Raw genomic sequence first — 24,695 nt, forward strand, 5'->3', positions numbered from 1 at the left:
TTTCTCCCCATATATTCACTATGGAGCTCAAAAAGTATTTTATGGATTCTTAAAAAAAATCAATGTCACTTTCTAGTGATACCGCTCCTGCCTTGTGTAATCAGAGAACTTAGGTTCAAATTAGAGGACGTTAGATGACCCTAAGTTCCTTTCTAAATGTCTATTAATGATCCTAATTGTAGAAAAAGAGGTTATTTGTCTGGTTATAGGAATTTTAGGCATCATAAGTAGATGGTATAATTTTTTTAAAGACTCCTCCTTAGAATCATATTGGGTCTATTTAGATGTCCCTCAAGGTAAATCTGATTTATTACTTTTAGGGTAAATTGGAAAGGACTCAGATGGGATGGCCTGTGGTCTTTTTCCTCTAGGCCAGTGGTAGCTCCACTAAGGTTCCTGGAGCTTTATTTCTGGGATGTCTTTGGGATTGAGGACCCTTTCCTTAGCATGGATCTGTCAGTAGACATCTCCTGTCCCTCTTTTCCTATTCTGAGAAAATATTGGGCCTTCTCAACAACTATCTTAAACATTTGATATTATTTTACTTATTATTTCATGTTGTCTGATTCTAAATCCAGCTCTTTTCCCATTGTGCCACATCAGCCCTTTAAAGAGAAGGATAGCTGAGATTTTAGTCCCATGGAATGTGTCAAACAACCAACTCTAGATAATAGGCTGGCACATGAAAGATAGAGAAGTCTAAAATGGGTTGCCAGATGAGGGGAAAGATCCCAAAAGAAGCTTGGCACATGGAACACAAATTCTGAGACTCCTTTATTTTGACCAGTGTGACCTAGCAATGTATGGCTGTTAGAGCTGGACTATAAGGAAAATTGAGCACCACCGAATCAACACTTTTGAATTGTGGTGCTAGAGAAGACTTTGGAGGGTCTCTTGGACAGCAAGGAGATCAAATCAGTTAATACTTGAATTAATTCAGACTAGTCACTGGAAAGAAGGACCTGGTGTGCTATGGTCCATGGGATGATGAAGAGTTGAACACAACAGAACCCCTGAACAACAACCACAATGACCTTACTTATCTCTTGTTGAGTGTGAATGAACAGAAAATGAGGTGGGGCATTGTCATTCTTCTGCAAAGGCAGACTTCTCTGCTTCTCTGACTTATGATGGTCCTTTTTTTTTTTTTTAAAAGAGGATTTCCAGAACCATTTTTTTTTTAGTATTCCAGTTTGGTTTCAAGTTGATTCGACACTGCCCGTGATTGCCTTCCTTTGCTAACTTTCGGCCCTCCCTTCTCTTGCCCTCTTCCCTGTTTCCAGTCTCTGCTTTCTCTTTGTTCCCCTTTCCCCTAATGCTTTCACAGTTCTAAGCCTCTGACTTTTTATTTTGTTTCTCTGGCTTCTCCTCCTTCTTTATAATCCTACATTTTCCTTTTACTTATCTTTTACTTTTATACCTTTTCTTTCCCCTCTTCTCTCTTCTCATTATATTTCAGTGACCATTAATCCAAACCATCTTAAACAAAAGCCATTGTGCCTTTGAGCCTTGGTCTCTACTATCTTTCTATCATGTATAGACATGGCCTAATACTTCGTAAATATTTTTAAAATGACATTTGCCCTTATTTTAAAATGATATCTTTATAGATTGCTCGGATATTACGGAATATTGGCGTCAGCCTTACTGATGAGAACTTTGAACATGTGTGGAATTTGGCTTCTAAGAAACATCACAAGGGAGAAGTTTGTGTAGAGTCTGTGAGAAATGTCCTGGATGAAATGCAGCACACCAAAAGAATCAGAAAGAATCAAGTATAATGAGCTTTGTGATTTTTGTGGAGTTTGCTCCTTTCTGAAAAGGAATGAGCCTTAATGTGTTACTTTAAACATTTACTTTTATATACATTCAGATTTATTCTAGTAGTAGATATTATATTCCAATTCTGTAATCACTGTGGGAGATCTCATATACTATATATTGCTAATAAATTAAATTCTTTTATCATCCAAATTTTTTCCTTATAACTAATATTTCTAAGCATATATTTTAAAGGCATATTTTTTCACTATAATTAAAAAAATTGTTTTCAAATAGCAGGATTTATTTTCTCTTCCTCCCACCTCTGACACTAACCTTGGGCAAGTAACTATACTTCCCTGGGCCTCAGTTTCCTCAACATAGGACTCTGGCTTCCCTCAAAATTTAGCTTAAACCAGACCATCTCCCTGTTGGTAGTCTACTATCCAAAGCCTACATTGATTATAACAAACAGTTCCTGTGTGTGCTGTTATTCTCAGGAAGTCTAGTCTCAGGTGTCTTGGTCCTTTGTGATGGGTTGCTCCTATTAGATATTCAGGGACTGACAAGCTACTATGGTCGCTTAGGAAGATTGCTCTTTGTCTCTTTAAGTTGTACTTGTTCCATGCTGGTGTTCTTCGCTGATCTATACTGGTTTTCCTGGCTGCTAGCCTTTCTCAGATGTTAAGGATATGCAGTTTTCTCTGGACACTCTAGATACTAACAGGGGAGGTCTAGGAGTTTTTCTTCTGGTCTTGGCTGGTACTTACAGCTCTTCCTCACAGCTCATATATGTGTCAGACCTAGGGTTTCCCCAGATTGAGGTTTGTCCCTTCTGTGCACATGCACACAAATCACCCAAATCAAGGTCATTGATTTCAAAGCTGGAGGGATCTAGTCCAATCCCCTCATTTCATAGATTAAAAAGCTGAGATGCATTATATTTAATTGCAGAGGTTGATAGTGACTGGAGCCCAATGAACAGGGTGATGAAATGGGTAGGCTTATGCTTTAGAAAAATTCTCTTGGCAGCTGAGGGGAAGATGGTTTGGAGTGGAGAGAGATGAGACAGGGAGATCAAACAGAAGGCAACTGCAATAGTCCAGGCCACTAGGATTGTGGCAGTGTAAGTGGAGAGAAGGGGACAAACTTTCACACCAAGATTTGGTAATGGATTGCGTATTTGGGGTGAGTGAGAGTGAGGAGTCATGGATAATATCAAGTTGGTAGGTCTGCAAGGCTGGAGAATGGTGGTATCTGTGATAGTAATAGGAAAGTTTGGAAAAAGGGATGGTTTGGGGATAAAGATAATGAGTTCCATTTTGGACACATTGAGTTGAGAATGCTAATGGAGCATCCAATTTGAGATGTCCAAGAGAGCCTTTTGGAGATGTGTGATTTTATTTAGCAGAGGCATTAGGGCTGGATACACACACATATACACACAGATATAGATATATGTATATATATATGCACATAATACATATATAAACACATATGTATGTATACAGATAATTCTGATAGATACATCTAGCTAGCTATCAGAGTCATCTGCATAGAACTTTTGTCTATCTATCTTTCTATCTATTTATCTATCTATCTGTCTATCTATCTCAGAATCGTCTACATAGAACTGAAAATTGTATCCTTGGAAGTGGATGAAATCACTGAGTAAGACAGCACAGAGGGAGAAGAGAAGAGGGCCCAGCACAGAGCCCTGCCAGTCAATACCTAAACTCAGTTTCTTTATCTATACAGTCTAGCCATTGGACTAAGTGATCTCTGTGGTCCTTTCTACCTTTACTTGGGTGATTTGACAATCTAATCATCGTATATTTATCTATACTTTTGAGCAAAATTGTGCATATGCCAAAGTTTGATAATGTGTTCGAAAGCTAATTATCACCTTGGATGATTTGACATCATTGATTCAATAATCTCTGGAATGAACATAGACAAGAATCAACAAAAGAACGAATACATAAATATAAATATAATATATGTATACACACATCTGTGTCTATGTAAATACATACCTATTTTTAGAAATCATTATTTTTCAGACTGTCTATGCATACAAAGCAAAGTGGAAAATCTGGGCCAAACCTCAAATCTGACTGGTTATCTGAGTATCTAAAATCCAGTACATTAAAAAAAATCAAATTTTTATGACTTCTGTTCTCCATGTTATTTTAATATAGACTGCATCCTTCAGTGTGTGCCCAGTTATGTGTTTTATAGGTCAAATAACAAATCATTAGGTAATTTCCATGCTGTCATCTTAGTAGATATATTTCATTCAAATGAGTTTGTGTTTCAGTATAAAATGTCTGGTTTGATAATAAAATCAGGAAGCATGGAAACCATTATTATACTCCTATTTCTCCCTAGTAATTTATTTTTCTTGTGCCCATTTCCTAATGCTCAGAAGACGCCCAGAAAAGAAATATACAAAAATTGTAAGGAAATATTCCTGGCATTTTCTGACCAAGGAAAGAGAGAAGTGCCCACCTGTGTATAGACTTCAGGTCCACTGGCTCTGGCTCCTGCTCAATTTCACAGCATGGGTCATAAGCTCTTGAGTGTTTTGTAGCATGTACTGAATCTAGTGATTGAATACAATTTACTACAATGAGGAAAGTCACTCAAATAGCTAAAAAGCAATGAATAGAGTCAGATAACAGTACAGTAAAAGATGGATGTTAATGTGCTTTACTGCTGAGATTGTAGAGTAATCATTTTGCATGAAGCATTTTTTTCTTCTTTCCACCATGTCATTTGCAATATGTTATTCACTAAAATATGGCTGTGAGGATAGCCATCTGAAGCAGAAACAAAATAGTGACAATAGGCAAAGTACAAATATTTTTATTATGATAGCAAATATGCTGTTTCCTTGGACTCGTAAAATCGTTTATGTATTGGTAATCACATTGAGACCCATTTTTACATGCTTCAGAGCAAAAGAAACTAATCATATATGTTTGGTGATAGAAATGAGACCTTTGTATTTGTTGCCAGTATTAATTAAAATATTACATGAAGGAGGTCACATAAAAGACATTGAGAAAATTTATAAATGTAATGAGAATGAAAGACAATGGATGTTCAGCTCCATTGCTGTACTGGTTCCTATAAAAAATGAAATAAACACAGAAAGGCCTGTAGGACATTGCATAGGTCCTTGATGGAGGATTTATGGTAGGAGGATATGTACAAGAATTACAGTGTGAGCAGGCACGGTGAGGTTGTGATCTGCACTGGTAGAAGGAATCTCCACTGTGAGGAAGTCAGAGATCTGATGATGTTTCAAATTAAGTACTTTAAACTGTTCCAGAATGTTGTTTGTATGTAAGTAGAGTACTTATTGGTCAAACCAAAGAAATAAACAAATCAACAAAGTGAATGATGTCCCTGTCTTCAAGCAACTTACCATCTAGTAGGGGGAATATAAGATTTATACAAAAATAAACATGATGCAGGTTAGAAGATGATTGTTGTATCTTTCCTGTGTATGTAAAGTCGTGTTAATCTGCAAGGAAAAAGTGGTCAGTTTTATTTGTAGGCTTCCTCATGGAGCTGACATCTGGCTAGACCTTGGAAGAAGAGAAAGATTTTAACAGGCAGAGGTGGGGAAGTCCATTCCAGCCTGGCAGGATGAATGTAAACATGTGGAATTGGGAGGTAGAAGGAATGATGAGTCATTTAATTTGGCTGGAGTCCATTCTAAGGTGGAGTGACTTGGACTTTGCTTGATGGAGGATGGAGGAAATGCTTCTTCCCTGAGGCAGTCTTCTGATCCATCTTCTGGCCCAAGCCTTGTAATCTTTCATCAGCCTATGTCATGTGTTGTAACGCCTCTTATTCTCTCCCACTGCCCTGGGCTTTTATCTCTCAGGGGTCCATTCTCATGATGTCTCTCTTCCAGGGTCTACCTTTTCTCACCTTTCCACTCCTATACCTTCTTCTGAGAATTGGGGAGGCCAGGATCTATTTATCATGCCTTGGAGGTATAGTCCAGATTTTGGGGGATACAGAAAGTGTCTTCTCCCAGCATGGATGCACCTAGCACAGATTGTCCTCTCTCTGAGTTGTATGTTATATCCTACACCACCAACTGAATTTGTCTCTGGTGCAAGAATTCCTAGTTAAAGCTCTGGCTGGAACATAGTGCTTGTGAAGAAGTATAATGAGAAATGGGTGTTGAAATTATTGAAGGTATTGACTCAAGGCTTTGAAATTTATATTTTATTCAGCAAATAAAGGCAAACTCATGGTTTTTAGAAAGGAAGTAATGGGGTCAGATCTATTCATTGGAAAGACTACATTGCCAGCAACATGAAGGATGGATTGAGGGGTGAGACTGAAGATGAGAAGACCAGTTAGGATATCATCCAAGAGAGAAGAAATAAAGGTCTGCACTAGGCGTGGTGATAGTGGAAATGTAGTAAAGGGAATACATACAAGACACACTACAGAGATAAGTTTGACAAAACTTGGTGACTCACTGGTTGTGTGTCAGGGTGTGTGAGGGATACAGAAGAAGAATTGATGATTCCAAAGTTTGGATGCTTGGGACTAGGGATTACAAAAGGCTGAGATGAGAAAGGAATGCATTCCAGACATGGGAGACATCCTATACACAGGCATAGAAATGAGAAATGGAACACTGCACACAGGAAACAGAAAGGAGGTCAGTTTGGCCCTAATGAAGTTAGCAGAATGTGTGTGATGGTGATGCTCTCAACAAAATAAAGTAAGTTATGAGAAAAGGACCTTTTGGGGGAGAAGGCAATGATTAATTCTCACTTTGATACATTTAGTGTAAAGTGTGAGTGGGGTATTTACATTGATTTGTCCAAGAGGAATTGGAAATAAGACCCAAGGAAGAGAGATCATATACATAAAGTGATAATTGACATCATGGTAGCAAAATCAGATTGTCAAGGGTGAAGAAATTAGGGTCAAAGACAGAGCCATAGTGAGATCAACTTAGGGGCTGGAGGGGAAAGTGGGAAACATGAAGAAGATCTGTGGACTCCATTCAACAAACCCAGCCCTAAGTTCCAACAAGCAAACACGATCCACTAAGCCCATACATATTATTTTAATTATTGGTATATGCCATAAGAGTTTGACTGGAGTAAAATATATAGGATAATCTTTCTAAATCTTCTGGAATCATGGAAAGAATGTAGGCAACTTGAGGACAGAATTTTTTTCTTTGTATTTCTTCATCTTTTGTTTCATGATTACTATAAAATATGAGTTGGAAATTATTAAACAGAGAGGGTTTTTCTATTTTATCAGGAGAAAATGATCAAGACCTTTCCAAGAAGAATGCTTTTAACATTAATAAAAAATGTATGCCTAACAAACTTGGCTGAAATGGAAGAGGAGATTGGTTTTTCCCTCACACTATTGACATCCCTTATTGTTTTCTTTACTAGATTCTAAGGTTCTGTAGGCTAGGAACCCTGATTTAGTATGTCCTCCAGTGCCCTGCGCTGTGCCTTTTTCACAGTGAATATTCAATAAACAGTCATTGGCTGGTTTATGAATTCAATGACTTTTTTGAATGAACACTTACAGTGGAGGAGGCTATGGGGATTTTTTTCCAAGTCTTTTCTTCATTGCCCCCAGCCAGAAAATCTGGGAACTTCACTACCTGACATCACCCCACATATCGTTGCCAACTTCCCTTACAAATATGTGGTTAACAACACTCACAAAAAGTTCACAAAACTAAAATTTTATTGACAGATCAAAGGAAACAAATACGACCTGGCTTAAGAGACTTCCATGGCTCCCTATTAACTGCTATGAGAGAATTCAACAAGCTACTGTCTGGCATTTTGAACTCCTCCCAGTGTGTGTGTCTTCTGTCTATCCAGACTGATCTCCAGACACTATTACCCACCATATTCTACATTACAGTCAAACTGATCTATTTGCTATTCCTTATCCACCTTGTCATTTCAGTCTCCATTTCCAGGCTTTTGTGTAGGATGTTTTCTAGGCCTGGAATGTTTTCTTTTTTCACCTCAGCCTTTTGGATTATCTTGTTTCAGGTCTTAGCTCAGGCACCACCATAAACACAAGGTCTTCCCAGTTCTCCCAGTTAGCTTTCACACCCTTCTGCCCTCCAAATTAATTTGTGTGTACTTTGGATGTATTTTGTACTGGGTGAATTGTGAACATTTTCTTTCCCCTTACCAGAGGAGAAAGTCTTTCTTGATTCTTCTAGCCACTGGTGACCTCCTTCCCGGATCACCTTGTATATCACTTTGTGTATTTCTATTTATTCACTTTGGCGTATATGGCGGGTTAAGGGAGGACTGTGAAGCCTTGCCTGAGCTCTTTTCAGGGCTGCCCATCTACCTTTTGTGTCCACCTCTCACCCAACTCTCACCTGTGACTCCAAGAAGCTGTAGTATGTGTGGTAGCTACATCCCAGTGAGACTGTCTTGGCAGGCTGGCTCAACCAGGTTGAGGGTAACTGACTGGCCTCGAACCTGTTGGTGAGTTAGGGGATGTCTACTCCAAAAACGTGAAGACTTCTCCAAGCAGAATAGGCAGATGAGAAGAATTTTTTCCGACGGCCTTGAAGGCAGCTGAAGCATGTGCTGTGGAGTGCTTAGAGCGTGGGTAGACATCAAAGATGCCAAGGTCATCCACTGCATCCCGGGCCATTGCCAGTTATCTTGACTTTTGTCTTGCCACTGGACTTCAGTGACTCTGAAAGAGAGAGTGAGGCTGATGATTTTGTGCAATTTTGCCTCACTTAAATCCAGTTCACACACGATTCAAGACATCACCCTGTGGTGTCATTGGTATTCTTTGATAATGAGGGATGAACATTTATTCACTTTATTACATCCACATATTTTAAATGTTTTTGTTGTTTCCTCCATTAGAATGTAAACTGCTTGGGAGTTGGGATTGTTTCATCTTTTGTACTTGTAACCCCAACAATTAACACAGTGCTTGGCACATGGTAGGAGTTTAATAAATGCAAGCTGACTGATGGAATGTTAGCTCCTTAATGGCAGGGGCTGTTTTAGTGTTTTGTTTTTGTATTAGCACCTGAAACTGCACCTGGCGCATAGTAGGCACTTAATAAGTATTGCAAGAATGAGTGTCTGCATTAAGCCACTACTATAAAGACTCACTTGCGGTAGAAGCAATAAAAAGGACCCTTGCTGGGGAATCAGAGGACCTGGGTTCTATTCCCTGCCCTGACACTTCCTTTCTGTAAGATCTTAGACATATCAGTTCACTTTTTTATCTGTAAATCCAATCCTCTTCTATCCTCTTCCAGTTTTAAGATTTGATCAGGTAATATACTTTATTTACTCCTAATCAAATGCCTTTCAAGTTATGTTTTAGCTTACTGTCTTTTTTTTTCTTTTTGGTGGGGAAGATGGAAGTGGGGGGGGGAAATTGAGAATCCTAGATGAAGAACAAAGATATCTGGATGCTGGTCCCTGCTCTGATGCTAGCTTACCACGCCTCTCTCCAACCATTTCCTTGTCTGCAAAATAAGGGGACTGGATTGGGTGAGCATACGGACGGACCTTAAAGGTCATCTAGCATAAACTTATCTTTTTAGATGAAAAAGCCAAGATCTGGAGAGGCTGACTAGCCCAGGACACACACGTAGATTACAACAGAGCTGGGATTTGGACCCAGCTCTTTTGACTCCAAACTCAGAGTTTTTTCCCACCGTGCCTACTTCACGTCCATTTCATTTTGAAAATCCAACAGTTCTATCAGGTAGGGCATTGTGGATCTATGTGCATATAGAGGCATACGTGTATATGTATGCATTCATTTCTTCATGTGAGTAGTAGACATCTCTTATTCTGTGCTTTGTTTAAATATTACTTTGGGGTCCTGGAGGGCAGTTAAGGAGCATCTCTTACCATATGCAGCTGCAAATAAAACAGGTTCCCCCCCAAACCCTCATTTCAACAGTAGGGGGCATCCTAGCCTTTCCATAGTCAGAAAAGCCTACCTTCTCCCTTGCATACTCTCCGATCCGGAGACCAAATAAATGGAAGAATAGTGTCTAGTGCAGCCAGTGCTGCCAAACAGGGACTAAACCCACTTTGCAGAAGGAGTTGGTTGCTTGTAGGGGTGCTTCCCTGAATGCAGAATCTAGGAAGACACAGATTTTTCTTCTATTGTTTGGTGGGAAATCATAAAAGCAAAGAACTGTATATTTTAATAAAATTTTAAATAGAAGAAAAATAAAACAGAGAAGTTAGTTTGGGTCATATGCCCTTCTTCTATAGGGAATTAACCAACAATCAATAAACACTGTGCCTACTAGTCAGACACTGTACTAGGTACTCATGAGGAATATAATGAAATAGAAATGCAGGATATAACATTCTATTGTAGTCAGACGTTCTTACTTCCAACAAGATTATTAATCATGGATTCTACAACCTTGTTGAATCATAAATCAGAATTTCCTGTTTCATGTCCAGACTTGGGACGTCCTTGATGTAGGGAACTCCTGGGAAGGAAACTCACTTTACCAATAGGGATCCACACCTACTCTGCAATTTGAAGGCTTAATGAGTTGCCTGAGAAGGGAAGGGACTTTCCCTGGGTCCCATAGCTAGTATGGGTCAGAATCAGAATTTGAACTCAGTTCTTCCTGGTTATAAGGTCCACTTTTAAACCATAATACCGTACACTCAGCTGAAATCTTATTGAAATAGGTCAAGAGCTTTAGAAATTCTAGCAAGCTCCTGCTTCTCAGCTCTGGCTTTTTATCTTTGACTTACCTAACAAACGCACCGAGCGAACTTGTCAGAAACATTATGTAGGCCAATAAAGGATAATTTTATTCTGTGCAATAACCATGGTTGAAAACTTACCATGTCTTGAAGTGAAAAGCTGGGGCTGGCTGGAGGTTAATGGACTGATCATAAACCTGCAATAAGGGTAGAATTGAAGGGCAGGTTTTTTTTTATTATGAAACTGTTACAATAATAACCTTGTAAAAATAATGGGAATCTATTTAAAGCTCATTCATTCCCCAGCTAAGTGGCAATTTTCCGTCGCTCAAAATGCTGAGACTTCCTCCTGGAACACTAGGGATAAACTCATTCTGTGTATTTGATTAAAAAAAGACACACATAATAAAACAACAGCAAAAAAACTTTATTGGTTGAAAATGAGCCGGTCATTCTATTTTAATAATACTAGCACTGCCAAAAATAATGGCACCTGACATTTTTTATTACTAGATCCCATTTTATAGCTCATTAAGCTTTGCAAAGAGCTCATTCGATAGTCACACAACCCTTGGAAGTAGATGCTATTGTTATACCCACTTTACAGAAGAGAAAACAGAAGCTGAGAAAAGTTAAGTGACTTCTCTGGGGTCACAGAGTTGGGCAGTGTCTGAGGTAGGATTGCACTCTGGGCTTCCTGACTCTAAGTTCAATGCTTTATCTACTACGCTATCAAGCTGTCTCCATTGCTTATGGTTACAAAGTATTACATATCTGTTATTTCATTCACAGTGAAAATGCGATAAGGTAAATGCTGGGCAGCTAGGTGGTGCCGGGAATAGAGTACCAAGCCTGGAGTTAGGAAGACTCCTCTCCCTGAATTCACATCCAGCTTTATACACATACTAGCTGTGTGACCCTGAGCAAGTCACTTAACTCTGTTTGCTTCAGTTTCCTCATTTATAAAATGAGCTGGAGAAAAGGAAATGGCAAACCACTCCAGTATCTTTGCCCAGAAAACTCTAATCAGGGTCAGGAAGAGTTGGACATGCCTGAAATGACTGAACGGTGACAGTAAAAAGATAATATAAATATTATCTCTGGTGACCTCCTTCCAAACACAGCCCAATGTGCCAGTCAGATGCCAGCTGAGGACCCCGTTGGAGCAGAGCCCAAGAAGCTCTTTCTCTTTCCTGTGTAGCTCTTACTGTCCAGTTTCCAGCAGGTGCTAGACAATCTATTCAGGCTGGATATGCTGTATTCTTACCACCCCTACCTCTCCCTTAGGTAACCCAGAACCATGTTCCATTCCAACACTTGGGCACTGCACCCTTCCCAACAGTCATTGGTGGGGATCTTCTGCTCTGTTATTTCTCCCCAAGACCCATCAGGCCTTACTGTCTGCTCTGCTGCTACGTCCTATGAACTCTTGGGCCTTTCTATCTGCCCTGACACTAAATCTCCCCTAATAAGAGCGTGAGCTCTTGGGGGGGCTAGGTGGCACAGTGAGCAGAGCACCAGCCCTGGAGTCAGGAGAACCTGAGTTCAAATCCTGGCCTCAGACACTTGGCACACTTACTAGTTGTGTGACTTTGGGCAAGTCACTTAACCCCATTGCCCTGCCCTCTCCCCTCAAAAAAAAAAGAGCGTGCGAGCTCTTTAAGAGCAGGAGACGCCTTGTTTTTCTATCTGTAAGCCTAAAGCTTTGTACAGCGCTTGGCTCAGAGAACTGAATGAGTGTTTTTAGATTGCATTCCCTTTTGTAGAAGAGAAAACTGATATATGGAGGATTCTCTATGGTCAAGGAGCTAGGAGTTGCCGCAGCATAAACTCTGATTTTCGTTATATTTATTTCTTCTTCACACACTACAAATAAATGTGTCTGCAATGGATTTCCTTTGGAAATTAAAGTTTTCTTATTGTGAAATTGGCTATGTATCACTGCTATTGGAGTGGCAATTTTAAGAAGCCTGCCAGGCTCAGAGCTGTTCCTCAGGTATTGAGAATGGTCATCCTTAATCCCTGGTGTTCCACTCTGCAGTGGTAAAGACGCCGACCTTTTCTAGAATCAAGGTGTGTCTCATCCATCCTCTCCTGTAATGGAACTCTTGTTCAGCAATCACTTGGGCTCACCAATACACCTTTCCATTTAAATAAGACATTCTTCGTACCAGCTCTTCACGTCGGACTCCACAGACTTTCTTGGTTTTGCTGCCGAGAAGAGCCAGTTGGTATGAAAGTGACAGAATCTATGTTAGAGCCGACAGCCCATAGGCCCCTGTTGTTGTTGGCTCATTTCCAGTTGTGTCCAACTCTTTGTGAACATGTTTGGGGTTTTCTTGGCAGAGATCCTGGAGTTGTTTGCCATTTCCTTCCGCAGTTCATTTTGCGGATGAGGAAACTGAGGCAAAGAGATTTAAGCGACTTGCCCAGAGTCACATAGCTAGTAAGTGTCTCAGGCTGGATTTGAACTCAAGATCCATCTCTCTGACTCCAGCCCAGCATTCTAAGCACTGTGGCACCACCTTTGTCTTTTTGCAAAGGCTTTTTGAGTTTAAACTCTTTGCTCAGCCATTAGCACTCTAGAGCTCCCTCCGTAATTATGGACAGCTGTCTTCCTCTCCAGGGAAGCCCATAGACATTTATTCTTAAGAACAGAAGTAAGAGCACCAACCCTGGAGTCAGGAGGGCCTGAGTTCAAATTCGGCCTCAGACACTTGACACACTTACTAGCTGTGTGACCCTGGGAAAGTCACTTAACCCCAATTGTTCTGCCTTCCCCCCTTCAAAAAATAGAACAGAAAAGAGCTAGGATAAATTGACACCTAAGGGTCCTTCCAACTCCAGGATCCTTTGATAGACTTACAGAGTATCAGAGATGGAAGAGGCCTTCGAGCTGCAGGTGATTCTGCAGCACAGAAAATTTAACAATAGTCATAATAATAACTAACATTTATTATAGTTTGCAAAGTACTTTATAAATATTGTCTCATCTGATTCTCACAACAACCCTGTGATGCAGGTGCTATCATGATTCTTCCCATTTTATAGAAGAGGAAGCAACACTGTCAGAGATTAAGTCATTTCCTTGTAACGTAGCCAGTAAATAGCTTAACCGGGCCTCAAAGCAAGGAAATGAACTCATAATCCATGACTTCTTGGTTATCATCCTTGAGGAGAGTGTCTTCATTCCTTGCGTGGCTGGTAACCTTTGGGAAATTTCTTTTTTTTCCTTTACTGCCTCTCCCACTTGGTTGGAAGAAAGAGCTAAAATCAATTTTCCTAATTTTTCCTGCTATTAAAAAAGATAGCAACCAGTTACCAAAATGAGTTTTAGGGCTGTCTGTGGACATTACGCAATCAGAATTGTTTCTATTTTACTTCTCATCGTATATGATTAAAGGTCTAGAAATGGCATAATGTATGTTTTTTCTGACCTCATTTGCTAAGAAAAAAATATAAAGTTTAGTGATTTGGTGGAAAATATTCTAATTTCTAATTTATGTTTGATCTGAAAAAAAGCAACACTAAACCTTTTCTTAAGAAGATATTAATGATGATTAAAGCCTGAAATTGAAGATTCAAGATTAATGAATTCTCTTCCTATAAAATGATTGTTGCATGACTTAAGCTATACCCCAGCATGGTTGTTATGATGAAGAAGAATTAGACCAGATCTGAATGGCTGCAGAGGGCAAAAAGAACAAAAAATACTTCTCAACAATTGGAGCTATCCAAAAGAGGAAGGGGCCGCTTCAAAGGTACTGTGTTGTTTTCCACTTGCAGTCATTAAACAGAGGCTGATGACCACTTGTTGGGTATGTTATAGATACAGGTAGATCATATAGGTAGGTAAATAGGTAGTCACATAGATGGATGGATGGATGGATGGATGGATGGATGGATGGATGAATGGATAGATGAATGGATAGATGGATGAATGGATGGATGGATGAATGGATAGATGGATGGATGGATATAGATAAATGATAGACATAGGTAAATGATAGATGATTGGAGGCATAGATGGATAGATGGATAGGTAGCTACATGGATGGATAAAGCATTTACACATGTGCCATATGCCAGGCACTGTGCTAAGCCCTAGGGATGCTCATACAAGTAAACACACCAGTCTCTTCACTCAGAGAGTTCATATTCTAATGGAAGAAGACAATACCTAAAGGGGAATTGGAAAAGGGTAGGGGCATGTGGAAAGGGTTATCAATCAGGTACAGCAAAGAGACTCCAAAAGGAAATGGCATGGAGGCCTGGTTTCCAGCTAGGCAAACATCTTAGTAAAGTGAGAGACACACAGGAGTAGAGTTCTAGACTCTGGTGGGATGGAGATGGTCAGAAAATGAAGGCCCTTTGAAGCGGGGGGTCAAGAAAGGCCTGCATGACAATATTTATGTAGAAGCTTGCCATTTTAGATTTGTTTATGTCCAATGAACAAGAGAGTAGGTCTATCTTTTCTGAACATTTTCCTGGGATCTCAGAACTTATTCCTTGTCCACTGATTTTGCTTTTTCTTTCTCTTCTCTTTTTCTTCTTAGAATTTTAGAGTTTTAAGATCCTGTAACCCGGCTATTATCCTGTATCAATCTAAGCCTCTTGTCTTACAGATAAAGAAACTGAGTCCCAGAGATCAGAGAAGATCAAAATTTTAGAACTGAAAAGCCTTAGAGGTGTTACTAGCTAGTAAAACCCTTTCATTTGAGGTAAAGAGACTTTGTCAATAGCAGCTGCACAGAGCTAGAGAGAGAAAGAGAGACAGAGACAGAGAAAAAGAGAGAATGAGAGAGGGAGGGAGAGAGAGAGGGAGAGAGAGACTGAGAGACACACAGAGACAGAGGAGAGAGAGAAGAAGAGATAGAGACAGAGAGAATCAGAGAGAGAGACACAAAGACCGAGACAGAGAGACAGAGACAGGGAGAGATGGAGAGACATACACAGAGAAAGACAAAGAGATAGATAGATTGATAGAGACAGAGAGACAGAGACAGAGACAGAGAAACAGAGACAGAGACAGACAGACAGACAGAGAGAACTTCAGGCCCTGAGTTCTTGTTCTCTTTCGTTTTGTTGTGCGGGTATTGCCTGGACAATGCATCCAGGGGGCATTGGACAATGGTATGGTCTTGTATCATAAGTTTGCTGCTTAACTGAAGTTTGCTACTGAATTGGTTCACTTTCCTCCTAAGAGCAGGACTCTTTTAGAGGTCAAGGCCTCTGACTAACTTGCTCAAGGTCAAAGATCTACCTAGCGGCAGAACCCAGATTTCTTTACTCCCAGATCCGCCACTCTCTCGTTACTTCATATTGCTTTCATATATTCTCTCATCAGTTGGTCCCTTAGCATGTTTTATGTGACTTTGCACGTCGGAACATACTTATGTGAAAATTGTATGTGTCCTTGTTGGAACTCTGAATATGTTAGCTTTGAGCAGCTGTGTGGACTTTCTTAGCCCAGTAATGAATGGTTGAAGTGAAAGATAAGGAAAATGTTTGGGAGCAAAATAGAATTTCTTTGGGCCTTACTGCTTTTTAACAAGCATCTGCTCAATTAATTTAGAAATATTACTTGAATTCATGTGATGCTGGTTTATTGTAGCCTTGCAATTAGCTTCAAAAATTTCATTGTGCAAGCATTTTCAGCAGCCTGTGAATATTTACTTTCTACTCCACGTTTATTTCAATTTTCTTGCATCTTCTTTGCAAAATGACATTTACTTTAATTTTTAATAAATGCAAACTTCTTGAGGGTAGGGACTGTCTAATTTTTATGTTTGTATCTTTAGTATCTAGCACAGTGCCTGATACATAAACCTTTACTTATCAGCATTTATTAGAGAAATTTAACTGATGCTAAGTTAACCAGATTTCCTTGACAAATATGCCAAAAGAGCCCAGAAATTGCCTCAGGTAGCAAACATTTGCCCTCCTTGCTACTGGAAAGACTTGGCAGCCCAAGGTAATACTCATTTATTTGCAAAACATTTTAAAGGATGATGATAGACTATTGTGACCAATATCTTCTTGAAAATATATGAAAAAGAAATGGACGAGAAAATCAGCTTTCAGAAATCTCAGTATGATTCACAACTAGGCTAGATCAGCCAAATCTTACATGTACATTCAATTCAATGGATGACAAATCGGCATTAAGTAGAAGAGATCTGCCAAGATTTCTATAGAGATCCATTGTCAGTGGTGGTAGAACCACAATGTTCGGACTCCGATAATTCAGTACCTAATGTAACACGTGAAGAAGTAGAAATAGCAATTAAGAAGATTGTCAGGAAGAATTGCTGCACACCACTGAGTGCATGCAGAAGGAATCTGTCCTAGAAGTGACACAATTTCAAGTTGCAAAGGGATCAATTTTCAAGCTATTTCATAGAGAAGATTAGAAAATGGAAACTCTCATAGATAATAGAAAAAGGTGACTGAGGAAATTTCAGCAACTACTTATTCATATGCCTACTTATTTGACTCTATAAAATCATTATGGGAATAATTTATGCATGTATCAAGTTTATGCATATCTCTGTGATGAAAACCCTGAAAATAGAGCATATATAGGTTTTTTCAGATGAGTATAGCCGAACACATCTTCCCATTTACATAATTACAAAAGAATAAGGAAATACACATTTATTAAGCACCTACTATGTGCACTAAGTACTTTATAAATATTATCTCATTTGATCTCCACAATAATGCTGGGAGATAAGTGCTATTCTTTGCCATATTTAATAATTGAGGAAACAGAGTCAGATGGGGTTAAGTGACTTGCCCAGGATCATATAGCTTGAAGTTGTCTGAGGTTAGATTTGAACTCACAGCCTCCTGACTCTAGATCCAGTGCACTATCCATTCTGCTAATTGGCTGAAAAGTATATAAAATACAGCATCCCTTTGTCTTTACTGTTTGTTGATCACACACACACACATACCCACATAATACACACAAATACATACACACAAATCGTTTGACTTGGTAAGGCAAAATGTAACCTTAAAAATTCTCCTGCAATGAAGTATCTCCCATCCATATGTTAAAACATTACAAGATTCTTTAATTGACTCAACCATTGAGGTAACTTTGCCCATCAGTCCTGAGGCTGAAAATCAAGTGAGACATCAAAGAAGGAAAAGTGCTCCCATCAAAAAGTTCACTAATGTCATGGAGAATGATGCCCTGTGTTGATCCCAAATGGTACAGAGATTTCCAGTGGATAATGGGGTCTAACAACTGAGAATGACATTGTGCTGATTTTATCAAATCCCAGAACATGACACTGTTGTCAGTAGGATCCATAACTATTCAAAAGAGATTGTAACTAACTTAACAATCTGTCCAGAAAAAAAACCAACAACAAATGGATGAAGAATGCCTATTGTCCTGCCATATGACATGCAGTTGGAAGGGCAACCCGCTGTGTTATTAGGTTTGATTGGGCATTCTGGTACGTCAAGATTTTTTTTTGTATCCCAAATGCCAGCCAACATTTTAGTTCTTTATCCCATTTTATGTAGTCTATAAATAAGATATGTACGTTGCCTATACCTCATACAACTCATTAATAAGAATGGTAAGTAGCATAGGGCCAAGCAGAGATATTGGTGGCGTTCCTCTGGAATTCCTCTTCTTCATTGATATAGACTCATTAATGGACTACACCACCAGTTATATAACATTATCCCCCAGTTCATATAGTAAGTATGTAAGTAGCCAGTGTAAGGTAAGAACATAAATAGAAAATGGGAGCTAAGAGTGTAAGAGGGAACATTTAAACCAGGGCTGTCCACATGTGGCCGCAGTGTGATTTTTGTGGCTGCCTACAAGCATAGAAATTTACATAAATGCTTCAGTGAGCAAAGCTGAGCTACGGTAGAACTCTCGCTAAAATGGCAAATCAAAATATATTGTCTATTGTTTCAACAAAAACCTAAGGTTGTCCAGCCCTGCTCCAGACCACTTGCCAAGGCTGCCTCCTAAAATGCTTAAGGCCACCTCCGGAAACAATGTGGTCAATTAAAAGAAGCCAGTGAGGCCCCAGTAAAGGGCCCTTGACTTGCAAGCTGTAGATAAGTGCCAGTTTTGCACTAAAACTGTTAATGAGGTAACCCTAAGGTGCTATAGATAAAACTTCTACCATCTTCCCACCAGAATCCTGTAAGAATGGGACCCCAAAACCCTGACTCTTGAGCAGTCCTCCAACCATTATAGATCCATGTTGCTCTAAGGCTTCCCACTCTAATCTGCAGTTATGTAAGTGACTCTATGTGTCCCTCTCCCTCCCCCATCTATTTCCCATGTTGTCTCCCTCCCTCTCCCACCTTATTCTCTGTACTCTCCCTATGCCATCTGCCTCTTTATTTTCTGTGCCTTATTAACGTATAATGGATGTATTATTTCTCACCTGCTGCCAGTGCAATCTTTCCAGATGAATATCCAGAGAACCAAACTCATTTGCCTTGACCCAACTGGGACCCTGTTTTGGTCCCTCTCCCAGACACACAGGGTAGGACTTAATTTGTCAGCAGCTAAATCTACCATGGGGAAGCTTGGCACCAAAAATCCACTGATAGAAAGCAAGGACTGATGAAGGCATCCTGTGCCCCTCCAGATAGGGACCTCTCCTTATGGTTGGTCTTAATAGAACAATTGTTGAGTTGTGTACAGAGCACTGAACTCTGACTCAGGAAGACCTGAGTTCGAATCCTGTCTCAGATTCTTACCAGCTAAGTCATCTTATGCAAGTCACTTAATCTCCATCAGCCTTTGTTTCCTCATTTGTAAAACGGGGATAAAAATAGCACCCATGAAGGCTATTGTGAGGTTCAAATGAGATGATATATGGAAAGTGTTTTGCAAACTATAAAGTGTTATATATATACTAGCTGTGGTGATGATGATGATGTGATGGGGATCATGCTAAGTACTGGCAATACCAGTATGGAAGAATAACAGTCCTCATTTGAAGGGAGCTTAGATTCTAAAAGAGAGATAATACATATAGGGGAGTGGTGTCCCTACAGGCATTTTGGTCTATGGGGTTTCAAAATCCCAATTAACATACCCCTTCCTCTGTTTGCTTCAGTTTCCTCAATCGTAAAATAGGATAATAATAACCTCTAACTTCCAGGGTTGTTGTGAGGATCAAATGAGATAATATTTGTAAAGCAACTAACACAGTCCACTCCCTCCTTCCCTCCTTCCTTCTCTCTCTTTTTCCTTCCTTCCTTCCTTCCTTCCTTCCTTCCTTCCTTCCTTCCTTCCTTCCTTCCTTCCTTCCTTCTTTCTTTCCTTCCATCTTTCTTTGGTAATGTTGACTTGAATGTGATTCCCAGAGCAAGAGATGAAAAAAGAGGATAAACATTATGCACATGGTGGCATGCCAGAAGGATGCCCAGAGTCTGGGGCCATCTGTATTGGGCTCTCACCAATCAGGGGAACAGGACCCCAGAATAGGAGCTGTGGCAGCAGAGCCACATGGCAGGAAGATGTCCAGGGCAAAACAAGGTAGAGGGGAGTATAAGGGCGGTGAACTCGTTAGGGAAACCTGGGAATGGGCTCAGGACTAGAATCCAGACCTCCCAGTTCCTAGTTCAGTGTCATTTCCACCACACTATATACTAGCCTGTAGGAAACCTCTAGGATTTTGGGACCTAGACATTGTACAAGGCTTTACTTCAATATCAGAGGAGGCTATATAGCATGCAGTTGGTTCACCAATAAAAATAAGTCATTATGACAACTTTCTTCCAATTATGTGCAGTAGCCCTTAAGAAAATCTAAGTTCTGAGCTGTGAGCTCTTCCAGCCAGCATGCACTTGCCTCCCCCCTGCCTCCAGGTGAGGCACCCCCTCCTCTCTCTCTTAAGGATTTAAACTTGGCACTTCAAATTTCGCCATGGATGATGATATTGCTGGTCTCGTTGTTGACAATGGCTCTGGACTGTGCCAAGCTGCCTTTGTGGGAGACACTGCCCCCTTGGATTGTCTTCCCTTTCATTGTTGGGTGCCCCAGACATCAGGGTGTGATGGTGGGTATGGGCCAGAAAGACAGCTATGTGGGGGATGAGGCCCAGAGCAAGAGAGGTATTCTGACCCTGAAGTACCCCACTGAACATGGTATTGTCACCAACTGGAGTGACGTGGAGAAGATCTGGCATCATGCTTTCTACAATGAGCTCTGTGTGGCCCCTGAAGAGCACCCTGTGCTGCTTACAGAAGCCCCCTGAACCCCAAAGCCAACAGAGAAAAGATGACTCAGATTATGTTTGAGACCTTCAACACCCCAGCCACGTATGTTGCCATCCAGGCTGTGCTGTCCCTGTATGCCTCTGGTTGTACCACTGGTATTGTGATGGACTCTGGTGATGGTGTGACCTACACTGTGCCCATCTACGAAGGTTATGCCCTTCCCCATGCCATCCTCTGTCTGGATCTGGCTGGCCGTGATCTGACGGATTGCCTCATGAAGATCCTGACTGAGAGAGGGCACAGTTTCACTACCACAGCTGAGAGGAAAATTGTGTGTGACATCAAGGAGAAGCTGTGTTATGTCACCCTAGACTTTGAGCAGGAGATGGCCACTGCTGCATCCAGCTCTTCTCTGGAAAAGAGCTATGAGCTTCCTGATGGTCAGGTCATCACCATTGGCAAGAGAGGTTCCGATGCCCAGAAGCCCTCTTGCAACCATCTTTCTTAGGTATGGAATCCTGTGGATTCCACGAAACTACCTTCAACTCAATCATGAAGTGTGATGTTGACATCCGTAAGGATTTGTATGCCAATACCGTATTGTCTGGTGGTACTACCATGTACCCAGGCATTGCTGACAGGATGCAGAAGGAGATTACAGCCCTAGCTCCCAGCACAATGAAAATCAAGATCATTGCCCCACCTGAGTGCAAATACTCTGTCCGGATTGGAGGCTCCATCCTGGCCTCTCTCTTCACCTTCCAGCAGATGTGGATCAGCAAGCAGGAGTATGATGAATCTGGGCCCTCCATTGTCCACCGCAAATGCTTCTAAATGGACTGTTTGTGTTTTTTTGATTGTTTTTTTTTTGTCAAAGCGTGTGACATGATAATTGCCCCAAAAAAGAGATGAGATTGGCATGGCTTTGGTTTTTTTTTTTTTTGGCACTTGACTCAGGATTTAAAAATTGGAATGGTGAAGGTGATGAGCAGTCTAAGCATGTTGGAGGCAAATATCCCCAAAATTCTACATTGTGCCTTCAGCACTCTGATTGTACATTTGTTTTTTAATAGTCATTCCAAATATTGTGTAATGCATTGTTAGAAAATTAACAAGCCTCTGTGAAGGCTGTCCTCTGCTACAGCAAAGGGGCTACATAACAAAAATCCAGATGGGGAGGGGGGAGGGAGGAAGGTACTAGTGTTGCTTTATATGTAAATTATGTAATCCTTTAAAAAAAACTTTTTGTATCTTCCTTCTTAATACTTGTTCCTTTTCAAAAAAATTATCAGCCATAATGAATGGCCCTCTAAATTCCCTCCCTGCCCCCAACATAGATGTGAATGAAGACTTTACAATCTCCCTGCGAGTGTTTTGAGACTGGTGCCAGTATTTGGGGGAGGGGAGTAGCTTTACCTGTATACTGACTTAAGACCAGTTCAAATAAAAGTGCACACATTAAAGAAAAAGAAAAAAGAAAATCTAAGTTCTTCACAAACAAAAGCATGATGTTTGACAGACATGTGAATTTTCAAATGTATTTAAGTATTGCAGTAAAAATCCACTCATGATGATCTTAAAGCACCTTTTAGTGCTATTTTGTAAAGAGAGTGGAGACGATCAGGGAAGATTCTGATTAATTTGTGGCCACCCCAATGACCGCTCACTCCCTTCTCCCAGCTTTCCTCAATTCTACTCCTCTGGTAATGAGGCCCCCACTGCCTTTGGACTTCATTGCCTTCAGGCTAGAAGTTGGTGCCAACTGGCAAGATTGCTGAAAATAATGGTGGTGTACTGGACATGACTGACAGCTTGCCAGGGCAGATCAGCTTGCTGGGCAAGAGAGATATTTCAAGACACTGTGACTTCCTGCAACATCATAAAGTAGCACCTGGGACAGCAGCTCCCCATGGCCCCTCCTTGTAGAGGTCATGAGAGGAAGGGCTGGAGGCTCTCAAAGCCATCCAGTGGGATGGCCACAGTAAATGAGTGCTTTTTGGATGGTGATTAGCATGATTTACAGTCAGTGAAGGGAAAGATAGGCAACTCAGGAAAATAAGCAGCTAAAGGCTGTATTTCTACAGTGTAGAAGGCATCTGGGAATGGAAAAATGAACAAGATCTGGGTTTTCTTTCTATTTTGTTGGTAACAGACTATGTGATGTTGCATGATTGGAATTGATTCAACAAATGTTTATTGAGCATCTGTAATATGTCTGCACCTATGATTAATGAGGAATGGTGCTAGGTAATGAGATATGAAGATTTTTAAGAAAATGACACAGCTCTTTCCCTTAAGAAGCTTATATTCTATGAGGAATAAGGACGGGAGGAATAGGATATATATGCACATACATATAATGCAAATTAAGGTGAAATGAGATTTTTAATAAAAACCATTACACTTTAATAATTAAAGGTAGTTTAAGATTACAGGTTAGCTTCAGAGCTCAGAAATTTTATTTGCTGACTTCTGGTTTTTGAGTAGATTCTTTCTTTCCTTACTTCCTCCCTTCCTCTCTTACTTTCTTCCTCCTTCTTTCCTTCCTTCCTTCCTTTCTTTCTTCCTTTCTTTTTCTGATTTTTCCATTCCTAAGACATAGTAGAGTGCCTGACATATTTGTTGTTCAGTTGCGTTTGACTCTTCATGACGTCATTTGGGGTTTTCTTGGCAAAGATACTGGAGTAATTTGCCATTTCCTTCTCCAGGTCATTTTACAGATGAGGAAAATGAGGCAAACAGGGTTAAATGACTTACTTAGGATCACACAGTTACTAAATGTCTGAGGCCAGATTTGAAGTCAGGAAGATGTCTTCCTGATTCCAGGCCCGTGCTCTATCAACTGTGTTACTTAGCTGCCTTGGACCTGACATACAGCAGGTATTTAATAAATATTAGAATTGACTTATGTTTTTAATTAAATTTTATATTTTCAATTAAAACATATTTGTTTTCTCTCCTACCCTCCCCTTGTGGAAAAAAAGAAATAAAATCTTCATAGGAAATATACAATCAAAAATATGGAATTTTTCACAAATTTGTGTGTCATTTTTGTGCAGCGGTCATGTTAATCTTCATCGTATGATTCCAATTTTAGTATGTCCGCTGCTGAAGTTAGCATTAAATTGAATTAAAAGGATTGTTAAGCTATTATTACTCAGTCTGTACCTGTAATGTTTTTCAATGTGGAGAAATCACAGTGTGGAAATTCCCTCTACTGATCCAATTGGAAACTGATCTTTGAACTATAGTCATAGATAGAGTTGCCAATGGTATTGAGGAGTTAAACAACTTGACCAGGGTCCTACAGCAAGTATATATAGGAAGTGCTATTAGAATATATGCCTCCAAAGCAAGTGCACTAGTCACTAACCCATTCTGTCTTTCCTTAATTGATTGATTTCAAAATCTTCTCTAATTTTCTCTCTATGATTGGTTGATAAAAGAACTTTTCCTATAGGCAACACTTTTGCCAATGTTTCCGGCTGGGCAATATACTGTGATGAGAAGTAAATTTCCTTTTTCTCTGGGAACATGGTTATTTCCCAGCATGATCTTAATGATTCTATGTTCTGTGTTCAAAGAGTATGTTGAGGGTGCTTGGGTAGCAAAGGTACCAAACACTAGAAAGAACAGGGGCTCTAGATTAAGATGCCCCGAGATAAAATTTGATCTTTCTTGCTTACTTACCTTGGAATCTTGCACCAATCTTTTCATTTCTGTGAGACTCAGTTTCCTTATCTGTAAATAAGGGGGGTAGACTAGATGGCTTCTGAGGTATTGGGACCTGTAGTGGTTGAGGAGATACAGGAAGGCTTCAGTTTACATTGTCAAGTGGAATAGCATAAAGAGGAGAAACCTATTGGTTTTTCTTATTTAAATGATTCCCTTGGGTTTTTTTTTGTGGGGGTAGGTGGGGTGGGGTGGGTGAGGTGCATTTCTAACAAAGGACTTGTAAATCAGATTCAA

The 24,695-nt window shown here is 40.1% G+C and overlaps 1 protein-coding gene, 1 non-coding gene and 1 pseudogene across 2 annotated transcripts in view; 2 read left to right on the forward strand and 1 right to left on the reverse strand.

Moving 5' to 3' along the window:
* EFHB (EF-hand domain family member B) overlaps positions 1-1,781 on the forward strand; it is a 42,182-nt gene extending 40,401 nt beyond the window's left edge. Inside the window, exon 13 of the mRNA XM_036761762.1 lies at positions 1,611-1,781. Within this exon, the coding sequence (XP_036617657.1) occupies positions 1,611-1,781 (171 nt within the window). The remainder of the gene's footprint in view (positions 1-1,610) is intronic.
* An 18,652-nt stretch (positions 1,782-20,433) lies between these two features.
* On the forward strand, positions 20,434-21,590 carry LOC118851653 (annotated as a pseudogene).
* Positions 21,591-23,740: 2,150 nt separating this feature from the next.
* LOC118852545 lies at positions 23,741-23,847 on the reverse strand. The gene has a single exon (XR_005010613.1). It is a non-coding gene; the product is annotated as a U6 spliceosomal RNA (small nuclear RNA).
* Positions 23,848-24,695: the final 848 nt, after the last annotated feature.

This window comes from Trichosurus vulpecula, chromosome 5 (genome assembly GCF_011100635.1).
Source record: "Trichosurus vulpecula isolate mTriVul1 chromosome 5, mTriVul1.pri, whole genome shotgun sequence".
NCBI lineage: Eukaryota > Metazoa > Chordata > Mammalia > Diprotodontia > Phalangeridae > Trichosurus > Trichosurus vulpecula.